Source organism: Oreochromis niloticus, linkage group LG23, assembly GCF_001858045.2.
Source record: "Oreochromis niloticus isolate F11D_XX linkage group LG23, O_niloticus_UMD_NMBU, whole genome shotgun sequence".
NCBI lineage: Eukaryota > Metazoa > Chordata > Actinopteri > Cichliformes > Cichlidae > Oreochromis > Oreochromis niloticus.
Genome location: NC_031986.2, coordinates 39,165,682 through 39,181,556, shown reverse-complemented (window position 1 = coordinate 39,181,556; position 15,875 = coordinate 39,165,682). Strand labels below are relative to the sequence as shown.

At 41.5% G+C, this 15,875-nt stretch overlaps 2 protein-coding genes across 2 annotated transcripts; one reads left to right on the top strand and one right to left on the bottom strand.

Annotated features, from left to right (window-relative positions):
- Window positions 1-209: 209 nt before the first annotated feature.
- echdc2 (enoyl CoA hydratase domain containing 2) lies at window positions 210-5,956 on the top strand. The gene is made up of 11 exons (XM_003439889.5): window positions 210-546; window positions 2,463-2,530; window positions 2,645-2,732; window positions 2,816-2,902; window positions 3,027-3,119; window positions 3,977-4,033; window positions 4,140-4,202; window positions 4,301-4,425; window positions 5,294-5,344; window positions 5,417-5,464; window positions 5,691-5,956. The coding sequence occupies exons 1-11, from the start codon at window positions 306-308 to the stop codon at window positions 5,766-5,768; spliced, it is 999 nt and encodes a 332-aa protein (XP_003439937.1). The 5' UTR covers window positions 210-305; the 3' UTR covers window positions 5,769-5,956.
- zyg11 (zyg-11 family member, cell cycle regulator) lies at window positions 5,865-15,871 on the bottom strand. The gene is made up of 18 exons (XM_019351829.2): window positions 15,420-15,871; window positions 15,166-15,331; window positions 14,685-14,896; window positions 14,282-14,599; window positions 14,025-14,138; window positions 13,803-13,919; window positions 13,579-13,719; window positions 13,149-13,325; window positions 11,256-11,320; window positions 10,933-11,032; window positions 10,778-10,828; window positions 10,485-10,646; window positions 10,248-10,295; window positions 9,943-10,140; window positions 9,796-9,848; window positions 8,713-8,810; window positions 8,412-8,612; window positions 5,865-8,340 (listed from the first exon to the last, which is right to left on the bottom strand). The coding sequence occupies exons 1-17, from the start codon at window positions 15,441-15,443 to the stop codon at window positions 8,422-8,424; spliced, it is 2,235 nt and encodes a 744-aa protein (XP_019207374.1). The 5' UTR covers window positions 15,444-15,871; the 3' UTR covers window positions 5,865-8,340; window positions 8,412-8,421.
- Between the last annotated feature and the right edge of the window lie 4 nt (window positions 15,872-15,875).

Genomic DNA, 15,875 nt, shown 5'->3' with positions numbered 1-15,875 from the left:
CAGTCTTACTCTTCTAGAAGGAAATAATGACTGTAATCAGGAAGTATAAAAATCCCACGTTTTAAAAATATGACACTAATTTCAAACATTTCACTGTTACATTATAAAAGAGTGACCCTCGTGGGTACTACCTTGTTTCAGCCACTCTTGCACTTTGCTTCCAGTATGCTGGCGTTAAAAAGGGTCATTAGCATCCAAGTCCCTCCTCTCACAGGAAGAAAGCAGCATTAAACTTCCTGCAGCGTTAACTTTTGTTGCACGGTCTTCCTGCTTCTAGAAGCTGCACAGCAAAGTAAAAGACAAGCATGACAACAATCCTCTGCAGACTGACAGGGCCGAGGTGCTCATTGTGGAGATACGGGGCTGTGATTAAGAGGGAAACTCACAGCCGAACTTCCCATGTGATTCCGCAGGGAAGAGCGCGACTCCTGGCCGGCGGCGGTCGGCCTCTGACGGGATACAGTCGCGCACAAAGCCGCAGGCAGCACACTGAGGCGGCAGCTGCCGTAGAGGTGGATTTAAAGCGGTTAGAGGGGAAAGACGATGGTAGGAGCACTTTTTGCATAACTGTATGATGATAACACGAAAGTTTGGAGAAACATATTTTGTGTTTTACATCTTCTCAACGCTTTAGTCTCACGGAACCCCTCGCAGATGTCAAATTTCTGTGTTTACTTGCTGCCTGGTAACTGGTCGATAACTCCCACAGGTTATCGTATTTCTAGATTACTATTGAAACGGGCGGTTGTGTTCAAGGGCATTAATTTATTCTCATGAATTCAAACTGTACTTTTTAACATAACAAGGAGACTTCACATGAATGATCCGACTATATGGAGACTTAAACAAATCAGTAATTAGGTTATATATTAACACCGAGCTCCAGTACTGTTTTATTACTGATTAGTAGAACAATTGTTTAAGTATAGTTGCATAACGCGTTACTGTTTATCAGAACTCCGAGTCAGTTCAAAGTATCCATAAACATTTATTTAGGCGTGTAGTAGTATAAAGAAAGGAGAAAGTAACCATATTCTGCCGGGAGTTGAAAAGTAGTGTTTCACCCCCTTATTTCTTTAATTTTGCACGAAATGTTAATTTTTTCACTGACTATATCATTAATTTGCTACTCTTAATACATTTTTATTCGAGTTATGTGTTAAATGCATAGTAATGTGTGTTTTTAATAAGTTTCATGCGCACAATCGAGCCATTTTCGCATTGTGCGAACATATTTTTATGTAGTTTTATTGTTTCCATGTTTATTTTGTGTGTTTGACATTATTTTTTACACATGTCACGTGTCAGGGATGAGTAATGTGTAAAGGAGCACATTTTAATCAGATTGTAGCATCAAGTCAGCTAAACTTCTGGGATATTGATCTGGTCAATTACCGTAAGTAGCAGTGAGGTTTGTTAATCAGTTTCAGCTGCTTTAGTGTTAAATAAATTAACAACAGATACAACAGAAGAGTAACAATGAGACAATGCCCAAAACAGGAATGCATTTACAGGTAGAGGCCACTAGCAGTTTCTTCCCTTCTTATCTTTCCTGACTTTTTTTCCCATTAGTTTTGCATAAGGCTAGGGTCAGTGTCACCACTGTTAGCATGAGCAATACCTGCACCCTACAGAGGTGGCACAGGTAGTCCAAATCCTCCAGGATGGTACAACAATATTGCTAGAAGGGTTGTGTTGTCTCCCAGCACAGTCACAGCACATGGAATGGATTCCAGGAAACAGGCAGTTACTTTAGGGGAGCTGGACATGGCCATAGAAGTCCTTAACTCATCAGCAGGACTGATATCTGTTCCTTTATGCAAGGATGAGCCCTACAAATTGAGCTACAACAGACATATGGTGTGAATATCTCTGGCCAAGGAGTCAGAAATAGACTTTATGAAGGTCAGGATGGGCTCTGTGTTCACTGCCCAGCACCGTGGAGCCCAATAGGCAGGTCCACCACTGGCGTCCTGTGCTTGTCACAGATGATAGCAGGTTCACCCTGAGCACAAGTGACAGACATGGGAGGGATTGGAAAAGTCGCGGTGAACGTTATGCTGCCTGTAACATTGTTTCAGGCCATCAGTAGATGGTAGCATATCAGTAGATATATCCCACAAGAATCTGATGTGTTTCTTTAATTTTCTTTTAACAGCAGAGTATTTTAACACTTATATGTGAGCGTTTTAGGTTTCAACTGGCTTTTGTTACAAATTAAATATTTTTGTTTCAGGATATGTTTTATGTATTAGGCCTGCTAGGTGTCTTCCAGACTAAGATGAGTGTAGAAAGCCGATTCCATGGCTTGATAGGCTTGATTTCCATCATGGTCACGGTGGAAATAAATAGTTAATGAACCCACATTTCTACTGAATTGTAAACGGCACGTTTATAAACACTCAGCAAGATTAATTTCTAGCTGTTGCCCTTTATTCCTGTTGTTGTTTTCTTTTCCTCAGGGATCGTAGAAGTGTTGATGTGCCGGCACAAAGCCAGAAATGCTCTCGGCAATGTGTTTGTGTCACAGGTGAGGAGACTTCCACGTCTTTCTCTCTCTCTCTCTCTCTCCTCACACACACACACACATATTAAACACATTTGCAGCAGCCACTGAGACATGATGACGTGTGTGTGTGTGCAGATGAGGCAGGTGGTTTCCACTCTGTACAATGACTCAGCGGTGCGTGTGGTTATCTTCAGGAGTTTAGTGCCAGGCGTTTTCTGTGCAGGTGAGTGATCTCTGGTGCCAGGAAAGTGTGATCAAAGTGTGCAGTAATGATGTGTGACCATGTGCGTTATGATGTATGGTTAGGTGCCGATCTGAAGGAGAGAGCTCTGATGAACAACTCTGAGTCCGATCTGTTTGTTCACGGCCTGCGCTCCCTCATGACTCAAATAGGTAAAAAAACAAACAAAAAAAACATTAAGGTTGGGTGATTAGTCAGTCTTAGTTTTTTTTTTTTCAAGCTAAATGTGTTTATCCATTTGTAAACTTTGCTCACTTTGTTTCAATAACCTGGCAGCATTGTTGCCCACGCCGACCATCGCAGCGATGGATGGAGTTGCACTGGGAGGTGGATTGGAGTTGGCCTTGGCCTGTGACCTTCGCGCTGCTGGTGAGTAACCTCTGAACCTTCATCTGTCAACTCTGAATCGGATCTGCTTTCTTCCTTCAGGTGATGCTAATCAGGTTAGAACAGCTCTTCCCTTTACAGCTGTTACCAATCCACTCATATCAGATCAGTGGTGGAGATTAGCAGTTTCAACTTGGGGCCAATTCTCTTGATTTACAATTTCCTCATTGGACTCACAGGATTCCCCAGGGGGTCAAAAAATAATCTTAGATAGCACAAAGACAGTTATTAAGTAAGGAAAAAATAAGAAAAGATTTCTCAAAAGATTTCAAAATACTGTGTATTTTTAAAGTTTCCATTATATGTAGACTGACATTAATTTTTTTATAGCACTATTTAGTTTAACCGCATATATGTTGTACTATTCACACAATATTTACACAATTTCAGCTATCACAGTTAATGAAAATGTAATTTACTGAAACAATATCTTCTAAAATGAAACAAAACTTTCTCAACTCTATATAAGTAACTTGGGGGGAAATTAAACTGTCTTAGCAGCTTTTAAACAGCTTTGAACAAATGTAAATGTGTTATATGCACAATGGTCAAGCTAAAAACAAAGTCCTGAGGCGATGGAGCTCTAATGATCTGTTGATGAGCTTGGGGACTAATGAAGCCACATCTGCCCAGCTGTTCATGCGTTTGAACCTTCATGTGATTGGTTATATTAGGCGCAGCAGCTCAGTGATTGGTTGAGCACAGATGAGCTAGGTGAGCAGGTGTTTGTGTCAATTGCTCTGACAGAGACATCAGTCAGATTTTGCACTCTCTCCAGCTTAATGGCACTTGGACCTTCAACTGTCCTCTGTTTGTGTGTGTGTGTGTGTGTATTTCAGCAAATTCGGCACAGATGGGTCTTATTGAGACGACACGGGGGCTGCTCCCAGGAGCGGGTAAGACGAACAGAGGTCACTGAAATGACCCTGGACTGCACTGACTGTATGTAAATAGAGATAAAGCAGCTGTGATAAGTTGACCTTGAGGTGGTTTGTCCTGCAGGGGGCAGTCAGCGTCTGCCGCGGATGATCGGAGTCACTCTGGCCAAAGAGCTCATTTTCACAGGTAGTAATTCAGAAATATTGATGTGATTTTAGTGGCACTGAATGCTCATCAGTGAGCAAGGATTTTGTGTGTCACTGTCTCTCCTTGTCTGTTATCAGGCAGGCGTGTGGGAGGACAGACAGCTCTGGAGATGGGGCTCATAAACAGAGTAGTAGAACAGAACCAGACAGGAGACGCTGCCTACAGAGAGGCGCTAAGCCTGGCCAGGGAGATACTGCCCCAGGTTAGAGTACAAACACTTTTTTCATGCTGCTACAGCTCAGATACTGCTGCATCTCTCCTCCTTCAGGCAGGGGGATCTGCTCCCTTACCTTTTCTCACTTCCTTCTCCCTCCTCTGGATGCAGTGGAGGGGGAGGGAACAAAAACAATGCATTTCTTTTTTCCTTTCTTCCATCTTGTTTTTTTTCCCCTCTTCCCACCTTCCCTCTCACCATCTCCCTCTGCTTGTCCCTCTCTCCAGGCCTCTGTCATTCCATATATCTTTCACTCCAGTTCAGATGCCCACAGTCAGTGGGGTTAGAGTGGCAGTCAAGTGGAGAAATGGACCACAAATAGCACCATACACTCACATTTTCCAACACATTTATGCTCGACTTAGCACGGATTGATTGATTGATTAACAGGATCTTGCACTGAATCAAAGTGAGGGAGCACAGAGGAAATAATAAGAGGCTGTAGATCTTTATTTTGGCACTTATGTTTTCCCAGAATTTTTAAGACAAATATACTGCTGCTTGCATGTGATTAAACTGTAAAGAGTTCCTCCAGTTAAATTTCAGTAGAAATGCATTGCTTAAATTGATTGATCAACAGTTTAATATTTTTTGATTTTTGATTCTCTCTCAAATTTTAATTTTGTAATTTTTGAACAAAAAGTAGAATAAACAACAACATAAAGGGCCGTCAGCGGTAGAGTGAAATGCATAAAGTATCAGAGACAAAAACGTAAAGGAAGGTGAGCGTTTTTGTGTCTATCATTGGCCTTTTTATTCCAAAGGTCCTATACTTAAAGTAGAGCCAATTCAGGTGGTTTAGGATGGAAGGAGATAATACCATCAGCACCTAACCCCTTTTGTTTCTGTTGCTCAGGCTCCTATTGCGGTGCGGATGGCTAAAGAGGCAATGAACAGAGGCATGGAGGTACATTATGAATCCCAGATCTTCTTCAAAGGTCTTTACATCAGTGAATTTAGTGACTGTTCTCTCTTGCAGGTCGACATCGGTTCAGCAATGGCGATAGAGAGGATGTGTTATGCCCGAGTAAGTCTTCCACTTCTTGCTTATTGTTTCCAAAACACTTACTCGTTGTAATTTGGCATAATTGTTGTGGTTCAGGAATTTTCTTTTGAGCTAAATTCTAAGGCAACCCAACCGGTAGCTGATGCCGAGGCTGTTATCAATTTAATTCTAGTTGGGTCTAGCTTTGACACTGACCTTTTGATGCTCGCTCCACTTAAATCCTCATCTACTTGTCCTCTCTTTATAGGTCATCCCCACACGGGACCGACAGGAGGGTATGGCAGCCTTCATACAGAAGAGAGCTCCGCGGTACACTGGGGAATAAACTCCTTTGAGCTACTGGATTTCTTTGTCGTACCGACATGTGAATGCAGAAGCACACTGCTCTCTATAGCCCGATGTCAGATAAACAATTAACATCTATTGATTGTCTGTGTGAATCCCAGCCGGTGCCAGTACATTAGTTTAGGCCATGCAAGTCCTCAATAGTGGCCGCTTGCTTTTGTGACAGGATCAGGATCAGACTGACAAGTGCTGATTGTTTATAATTTGTTATATTTGCTGCTTTATCGGTAACAGGGTCATCTTTGGAATGAAACTAAATAAATAAATAAATAAAACAGCACATGGGTCATCTCCAGTTTTATGGCAATGTACATTCTTTAATTCTAAATTTGAAAATACGATTCTGAGCAGCAACATGGCACAATCACAGCAGACATACAGTACCTTGACTTTCTGCATCTTCCAATTGATTAAAACGCTTGTGGAAAAAACTAAAAACTGGCCTTTTATGCAGGGAGATATTCAACTCAACTACACGACTTGTCAGAAGAAAGTGAAAGGGGAAAAAAACTCAAAAGTTCTGTCATCTAAGACTATCCTTGTGGAGACGGATCACTATTAGCCTGGGACACATGCGTCATTAGCAAGCTCATCAACAACTGATTTACAGAATACAATAGGGCCACAATTCACTGAGCTGATGAGGTGTGTATGCTTCGCTGACAGCTGCTTAAGTATCATTTTGGAGCCTAATGTTCTATATTTATCTATATTACCATACATCCAGTAATCTTTTCAAATCTCCTGACCTGTCACTGACATTCCTGCCAAACAAATTTATCTCACATTATCTAGAAAGTGTTATTTATCAAAGTGTTTCAGCAAAAGTTTTGCATTTTGAGAATAAAATTTGACCAGAAAATCACCTCCATTCTGGCAGCTAGTGGTCACTTTCCTACCTTTAGTTTGTGGATTAAGGGAGTCGACTTTATTCTCAAAATGCAAAAATAATTGTACTTTATTCTGCTTCATGTCTCCCCAGTACTCTTTCGTAGGTATGTGTTGACAGCATAGTAAATGACAAGGCCTGCAATAAGAGATGAACAACAAAAATGTAGCCATTCTCATAAGCTGTTACAGCAAGTCTCTAGACGGCAGAAGCATAACTGTTAAAATGGCAGCCTGTAGGATGCAGATATCACACAGCCGGTCACTTTTAGTACAGAGAAATGCCTTTAAATAATTTAAATGTTTCCACTCTATTGTTGTATAAGCAGTTTTTTTCCCTTTGTTCAATCAGATGGAACTGAAAAAACATCGGAACATACAGTAGAATAATTTCCATGCAATCACTCCTAAACAACGACCCCCCCCCCCCCCCCCCCACCCCCTTCAGTATCCTTATGTACAAATACATACACTCTTTGAGATGCAGACACTTGTACAAGCGCATATATGCACACATGCTCACACTGAAGTGCTGTCTGTCTTTAAGACACTCAGACGCATAACAAAAAGATACTTATATATAAATATATACACAAGTTTCTCAAAGAGAAAACAGATGCGACTCACTGCAAATGTACACCTATCCTCACTATGCTGGCCACATCATTATTGCCATTTGTGTCCAGGAAAGTATACTTGGACGTAAACAGACACATGTGACTGTAGTACTCAGCTTATCATGTAAATTGTCCTCTTGAGCTTTCTGCACTGCTGGCTCTGCCACCAAGTGGACTGATTTAGGGCTCCCCAATGTTTAGAAAATTTAAAGAAAAAATGCAATCGAGTTTCTCAAAAAGATGATTTCTCTATAATTTAGTTTATCGCGTTTGAATGTTTGGAACGCCCGAACCCACTGACTACACCCTCGGCAAGCGTGCTGTCACATCAAATCAAAGGCATTAGCTGATAAAAGACTAAATGACGAGTAGAGCAGCAGTAGTATTGCAGACCCAGAGGCGGGGGTTTCAGTGAACTGAGCACTGCCATAAACAAACAAGCAGGCATTCCTAAAACGAACAGTATAAGCATTCAGACAAACCCTAACCCCCATGCTTGAGCTCAGGGCGATGGCATGCGTATATTTAAGAGCTAATCAACCAGTTCAGACATCCATAGTACTCTGTAACATATGAGGGTATCAGGGTATTGGCCCTCAGCTGAGCTTTGGGGAATTATTCCCAAACTGAGATTTGTAAGTGTGCACTGACATGTTTCGGGTTAAAAAAAACAAAACAAAAAAAAAAACAATTCCTCTTGATGCCAAAAGCTGACTGAAAAAGGCCCAAACACAAATTCATGATTTGATTTGAGCTCTAGTGACAGACAGTTTATCATAATTTACTTTTTCCTTATTCTTTGATTAGCACATAGAGAAATGGTTTTTTTAAAGAGAAAAAAAAAGCGAGAAAATAAATAAGGTTACTGTGTGCAAAGAACTGCAATGCCTCTGTCCTTAGTTCAGTTTACATTTTGAGAGATTCTTGTAAGTCCGTGTTTGTGTGTGAGATATATTTTCACACACACACACAAACACGTGACCACCACCTCCCATCCACGGTGGGACCCAGCTTAATTTCCTCTTCTTCAACAGAGATTCTGATTTTCTGAAAGAGAATGAAAGCATAATCAATCTTCAACCTCTGTGAGGCTGAGCTAGCTGCTGTTCGTGCCTTACCTCTGTGAGGTTACTGCGGCGGTGGGCGGCGACTTGTGTGTGTGTGTAGTGGCTGGCCGGTGCGAGCTCTGTGGCGCTGTAGGCTCTCTAGTATGCTCCCAGCCAGCAGTTTGACGTCTCTGTGGGTCTGTGGGTGTTTGTGAACATGCTCCAGCTGCTGCAGACCACCCTCCTCCAACAACATGCTGCAATAGCGAGACGCTGCACACACAGAAGTATCCACAAGGGGTTTGAGTAGGTGAGGCATCACATTAAGCTAGAATAAGCTTTGGTTTTATTTTTGCATGGATCTGTGTCTCACCGTTCTTGCTACAGACATGTTGCATTGCCCAGGCTGCCCACAGCTGGACACCAGGGGTGTGAAAACACTCCAGTAGGGGAAAGAAGGGGTTAAATGACCTAAAGAAGGGAAGAAAATGACAATTATTGTGTGACAGGATTAGAATGGGAAGCAGAGCCTTCAGCCATCGCGCCCCTTACATGTAAAACCAGCTACTCACTTTGGGAGAGACAGGCACCATCTGTAATTTAAGATCAAGCTTAAAATGGTCATTTTTGATAAACACTATGGTTAGGACTGGATCAGGTGACCCTGAACCTTTCGTTTGTTATGCTAGGCTCTGGAGGCTGGGATGCACTATGCACTTGTCCTTAATGTCTTACATTAAATCCACATTATACTGAAATGTCACTATTACTACTGGCATTTAATTTTGCTTACACTTGCTTACAGTTTGTGCTTTACCTTGTCTGTAATTTATCATGTCTGTGCACCTTTTTTTCCTATTTTGTCTGTCTCAGGATAAAGGATGCCCGATTCTACTAAAGGTGTTTTAGAGTTTAAAGGGGGTTTCCCCGCCACTGTCACCAAATGTTTGAATTTATTGGTTTGTAGGGTCTTGGCGTTATAATATTAGGTGCCCTGAGATTACAGGATCTGTCTCCAAATATATTAAGGAAAAACAAAACACTGAACTGAATGTAACATATTAACATGAGGTTTGGAAGATTTGGCTCTCTGAGATCTATAAATTTGAGATTTTGCTGACACAATAGTTAGCATAGTCGCCTCTCTGCAAGGTTTCCTGTTTTGAAGGAGCCTTTTTCTCTGGACTCTGCATGTCCTCTGTGGTTTGGTATGTTAACTGGTGATTTTAATTGGCCATAGGTATGAATGTGGGAAATGTGTGTCTGTTTCTTTGTGCTAACCCCTTTGTTGGCAACCTATCCACAGTGTACCATAAGCTCCCCCTCGTGCCAAGGTTTGTCACAGGGTATAAATGGTAAAATTGTCATATATAACAGACAAATAAGGTAAAAGTCAAAGTTTGTTGGCATCCTTTTTATAATACTCCATCATTATTGAATAGAAGCTGTATCTCACCTGTAGGCCACCATTTCACACTCTGGCGGGGGCCACTTCATAATGACAGCATGCTGCACAGACACACAAACGCATCACGCTCAAAACCAACATTTCCAATAACCGTATTTATGCACAAGAGTTCCCATTAAGCTTGCTCATTCCTACCAATTGCTCAAGCAGCGAGGACCGAAGACTGGGACTGAGCGCCCAGGCCTCTTCTCCTCGTGACGTCAGATGTGCAAGGATGCCTGCAGCGAAGTAGCTGACCTCCACTTCCGGGCTGTGCAGCAGACTGCTGATGTGGTCCAGAAACCCCTGCACCATGAGCTCTCCATGCAGCTCCCCAACCTCTGCTATGTTGTTCTACAACAATCAAGAGGCGAGCAGGGAATAATGATTCCTTAATTTTGTTAATGCATTCTAGATTCAGTTTAGCTTCGGGATAGAAAAAAAAAGAGAAGTAAACTCACCAAAAGCCCGAGAACCTTCTGCTGAATAGAAGATTCATTGGGGAACGACTGCAGAAAAAGAGAGGGGGAGGTAGGGATAAAAACAACAGTGAGTCATCTTGCCCCGAAGCCATGCGTACTTATACGGAGGAACACATCATTAAGAGTAATGATGAATTCCTATAGAAATCTGCTTAAATTTGTCCTGTATGTAGCATTGCATATTTTTCTTTACATGTTCACATAATTTCCATGTACCTCTAAAACTTTAATGAACAGATCTAGCCCCTGGTTCTCGATAAAATGGCGGCAGGTTGTTGGCGATTCATCAGTGAGGTTCCAGAGTGCACTCAGTGTAAATTTGAGGGTGGCATCCACCACGCCCTGAGTTGCCTTCTGACGCACGATGTGGAGCAGTTGCTGCAGGGCAGAGAGAATGCATTTGTAATGAAAATCAGCCTTTTTTTCGATAAACGAGTAAAGGCAGATGAAAGTCATCCAAGATTAAAAAAAACCAATACAACAAAAAAAGAACAACTCAAAAAACATACTTTCACGATAAACAGCTCTGCTCCCAGCTGGGCCGTCTGCTCTGTGGATAACTGCAAAAAAGCAAATGTTGCAGCACTCAAAGAAAATACCCTACAGATGTACTTTCAATGCATGAATAACCGCATATGTGGTACTAATACAACACCAAATGTACCTTAGCAGCGAGTATGGAAATTATTGCCACAGCCATCCTCTGCATGTTTTGATCTTCGTGGTTGCAAAGCCACTGCATGACCAGTTTGGCAGCTTCAAACCTTCAAACAGTAAAAGGAAGCAGAGCATTTTAAATTCTCCCTTTACTGAAAATGTTTTACGTCACAAACCGAGAATTACGAATTAACTTTGATCACATTTTGGCATGTTTATAGTTAAAATCTTTGACAACTTTTCAAAAAAATGAAAATTAAAAAATTCAAATAAAAATAAAACTAATAACAAAATGATCAATATTTACACAACAAATGTGGTGTTTCCCACCTGTTGAATGGAACTTCCTGCAAAATGCGATCACTGCACAGAGACAGCAGGCAGTTTTTCTGCAACTATAAAAAGAGAAAACAGTCATGATTGCAGAACCTAAAAGCTATCAGACTGCTGCTCCCATATTTTTATCTTCTTATCAGTTCTGTTTAGTCACAATAGGCTGGTTAAATATTATATCTGACTTAGAGCCTGTGCAGGAAAATATAATGGAAAATTAATATATAACAGTGCTCACAGATAAACTGCATTTTCAAGCTCGCTACAGCAGGAGAAACATTAATTCCGCATGCAAACATGTGAGCTAGTTTAGAAAGCATATGCTAAATCATTTTTTTTCCTCTTTACTTTGTGGACAGAGTCTCTTTAGTGGACGACATGGGGAAAATACACAGTGAAAAACAACAAAAGTAACAAAGGTTCTTTTGGTGACCTTTTATTTATAAAAGGTCACCACAGTGGATGGATACAGCTTTTTCTTTTAAATGCTGGATTCCCAACACAACCTTTCAAAGACTTGTGTCTAATTGAAACACCCCAAAGGGAAAATGTTTGACAGAAAAAACATGAGAAGTAACGTTCAAATCATATTTCTAAGAATTATAGTGTAGATATTATTTATTATTGTAATTTGTACCACTCTCTCACATAATCTCAGTCTTACCTGTTAATGACCCCATTTTTATTTTCTTTTATATAAGAGCAAAATTTCTTGTACTATCACACAGCATAAGTTCTACTCACTATGCACCTGTGGCACTTTAACTGTGTTGTTTATTTACTGTGAACTCATTTTTATTCTTTATTATGCTTCTATAGATAAATTATCCATCAATCTATAAAAACTGCCTATTCAGCATGTGACTAAAACACAACCCAACCGAAACTGTACATCATCACAACACTGAACAGTTATCACACAAAGCACGTTTCCCCCATAATGTTAGAATAAAATGAGTACCGCTTTAACAAATCCTTTTGTCCAATATCAGGCTGTGCATGTCACTTCCTATAATGGTTAATTCCTACTGGTGACCAGATCCCTGTATTTGTTTCCATTACAGGCTGTATTGATTTGGAAATCTTGTTACTGAGGAACAAACAAATGTAATGTTACACAGTGCACTATTTACGTGTGTTTTTTTGTTTTGTGAAAAAAGGGAAACTACTTATTGTGGTTGTGGGAAGTTCCTCAAATCTTTCTAAATTTCATATTGTCGCAACACTCACAGGTGTTACCAAACGACCCAGCTAACACAGTGTTCTCCAAAGCTGACACGCTGCCGCCACTACCCTCGAGAATACTGGACTAAAACTGTGCTCACCTTCAAACTTGATTTCTTACTTTTGTTTAGCACATCTACCTGGGAACTTAGTTGACCAAGTTTGATTTATTATTAATGTATGCAGAAGCAGGTTGTGAGAGTGAAAGTAATAATGTCTACTGTATAAACAGGCAACAGAAAGAAAACTTGGCTATAAAATCCATGTCGAGCAACGACAATCTCGATGCTTTTAAAATGGAAAAACTTTGTGCCCTTTAAAAAGATTTATAATCTATAATTATAATTTCCAATTTTTCCTTATTAGCTGTTTTTTTTTTTTTGTAATTGACCATTTCATCCTTTTATGTTACGAGTTACAAAACCCACACATTTAAAATCAAGAAATCCACAAATGTGTGAAAGGAAAATTGTGTCAGTGACAGCCATCATAACATGCAATGAGGCATTTTCTAAGAAACTGTGACATAATGGACAAAAAAACAGAAGAAGAAAGAAAAGTTCCCTGTGTAAACTGTATCAGCCAATTGCAACCTGCTAAATAAAATCTCTGTTATAAACTAACTGTTTATTGGGAATGAGCAAAAGCAGCCAGCCACGAAGCTACCTGCTGGTGGTTGGGGAAAGTCCTCATGGCTTCCAATAGAAGCTGAGTGACGGTGCTCAACAGTCGAACTGGCATCCCTGCTGCCAGGTCCTGCTTCGTCAAGTTGAACACACAGGCGCTCGCGGCTAGCTGGACATTCAGAGTGGACGGGTGATTCTTCATTCCCAAAACTACCAGCTATTAAAAAAAAGAAAGAGGAAGAAATAAAAAAAATAATAATCAAGAAACGGGAAGCCGAGAATGATGAGTAACTGAAGTGTGCAGAGGTACAATGATGGTATAGTGCTTCTTCACATGAGGAGAATATCTGTGGCTGACATGGCACTGATAAAGGTTAAGACATTATGTGCACTACTTAAGCATGATATGATGCTATAATTTCTTTTAAAGATTAAGTACAACTTAATAGGTTCAATGATAATGTGTTTACCTTTAGGATGTCAGGTCTTGGTTTCTCCATGACATGAGTGAGGCTGAACAGATGAAAGAGAGCTTCTCTCACAAAACCTTCTCTCTCACTGTAGCGCCGCAGTGCCTCACAGATCTGAGTCTCATTAGCTTCTCCAGTCACCTGATGGCACACCGAAGATACTTTAGCAAACCTGACGTTTTCACTTTTTGTTTTGTGCCTATTAATGATTATTCTACACTTACCTTTAGATTTCCTTCTCCTGATAGGAAGTCTGAAAAACCAGCATCTGTGGCCAGAAGTCCCACAAAGGTCATTCCTGGCCTCTCTTCAACAAATGCCTTAACAGCTGCATCTGTCACCTGTGACATTCGCAGATATAAGAAATTACTCAACTTTAAAATATGTGTGCTTTGACTGCGGTTTAACCAAGAAACCGATAAGAATGTTAAAGCAGATGAACACACCTGTTTCCTCCCTGAGACATCTAGGGAAACAAGGGCGGGCAGAATCCCCGGCTGTCCGAGCAGTTGACGAGCCACGTCAGAGGTAAACTGTTTATCATCACTAATGTCCAGGTGCTGCATGTGCAAAGGTTTACACACACACAAACAGGCACGGCTTACGAAATCTCAGCGATGGAGCTTTCTTAAAATGTTTTTGAAAAAACAAAACAAAAACAGAGAAACAGGTTTAATACTAGACACACAATCAAACCACTAACCTGCAATACATTCAACTGGCCTATGACTCCCAGCAGCTGAGCAGTGCTCATCTCCAGCCTTTTCAACTGATGCAGTGTCAGTGAGCGCAGCCGCTCCTTCAGGCCCAGCAGCGGGCTCAGGTTTGTGACTGACGTATTAGAAAGATCGAGGCTCTCCAGCCGAGGCAGGGAACACACGTCGCCTAGCCCAGAGTCGTAGAAGTCTACATTAGCTAGAGAGAGGGAACGCAAGCCCTGGAGGGCGCTGAAGCGATACCAGATTGGTTCCTCCAGAGAGGACATGGTGAGACCTGTAAGGACAAGTCGCTGGAGGGACTCCTGCAGGGAGAAAGTTTAAATTACTTTCATACTGTGGAAATAAAGGGCAGTTATCCACAAAAAAAATGAGACACTCTCATATTACCTGACAATATTTATTAGTGGCCAGCCCCTGCAGGATATCAGGAATGGTAAGGTCTGCATTGACCCGGGCAGCATCCAACTCCAGCAGTCTATGAGGGCATAGGGCTTTCTGGAAGGCTTCTGCAGAGATCCGCGCTGTACGGATGCAGGCCCGTCTCAACCGCAAGTATTCACAGTTCCGAAACACACCCACTGTGCTGTCGTTCAGCAGACCTATAGCAGAGTGAATTTATCTTTTGGAATCAAGCACAACCTTACACAACACTGCCTTTTTACCCAGGGCAAGGATATAGTTTACTGGCCATCAATTTAAAGTGGCTTTCACTTCAAATATTTCCCCCAAGTGCACGTTAAGATTTTTCATTCTCATGAGTATCATGATGACCTTTGAAGATCTAATGAATAATTTATGTATGTAGAAAAGTAGAGCGCTAAGCTGCAACAATACTCTTTACTATTCCTAAACGTCTTTAAAGGTTTACCTTCAGTGGCCATTTTGGCCAGCAGCTGGTCTGCCAGCTCCTGCGGGAAGAGTACAGCCTCCCTGAAGCAGAGGGAGCCATCAGGGCGCTTCACGCAGAAACACTCCAGGTTTTGGCTCACATAGGTGAGGCACAGGTCTGTCAGAGCCGCTGGAGACGCCTCATCCTGAAAACCAAGAGGATGTGTGGAGATGTGGATGCACCGGGTACAATTTTTTACAACTGTCAAGGCAAATAAATCACCTGAGACTTACCGTGTTTAGGAAACTGCAGGCCATGGCTTTAAAAGAAAATATATATTTAGCTTATACAACCGAGACTTGTGATTATGTAACCAGCCTGCTCGTCGTCTCGGACACCTCTTTCCCTTTCAGTTTCAGTTTACAGTGTCCACCTGTGTGAGAGTCTGAGGAGCTGCTGATCACTCTGAGAGGTACCAGGAGAACGTGACGACGAACGAACACAACGGAGCTTAACGGGGAGCCAGCTAGCTAGCTCACTTGCTGTCTCGGTGGTAGAAAATCACCCCTGGAGCAAAAACGTCGAAAGCTTACGGATGCGGCGGAATTCATGTCGACCAATTGCTGAAGCGACCGAAAGACTGAAGCTAGAAACCTGTTTGGCATGTAGTTTCCACTGTGAGCAGTTGGATCTATTTTTAACTAGACCGACTAGACAGACAGTAAACAAAGGTCATAGCACTGGAAGTA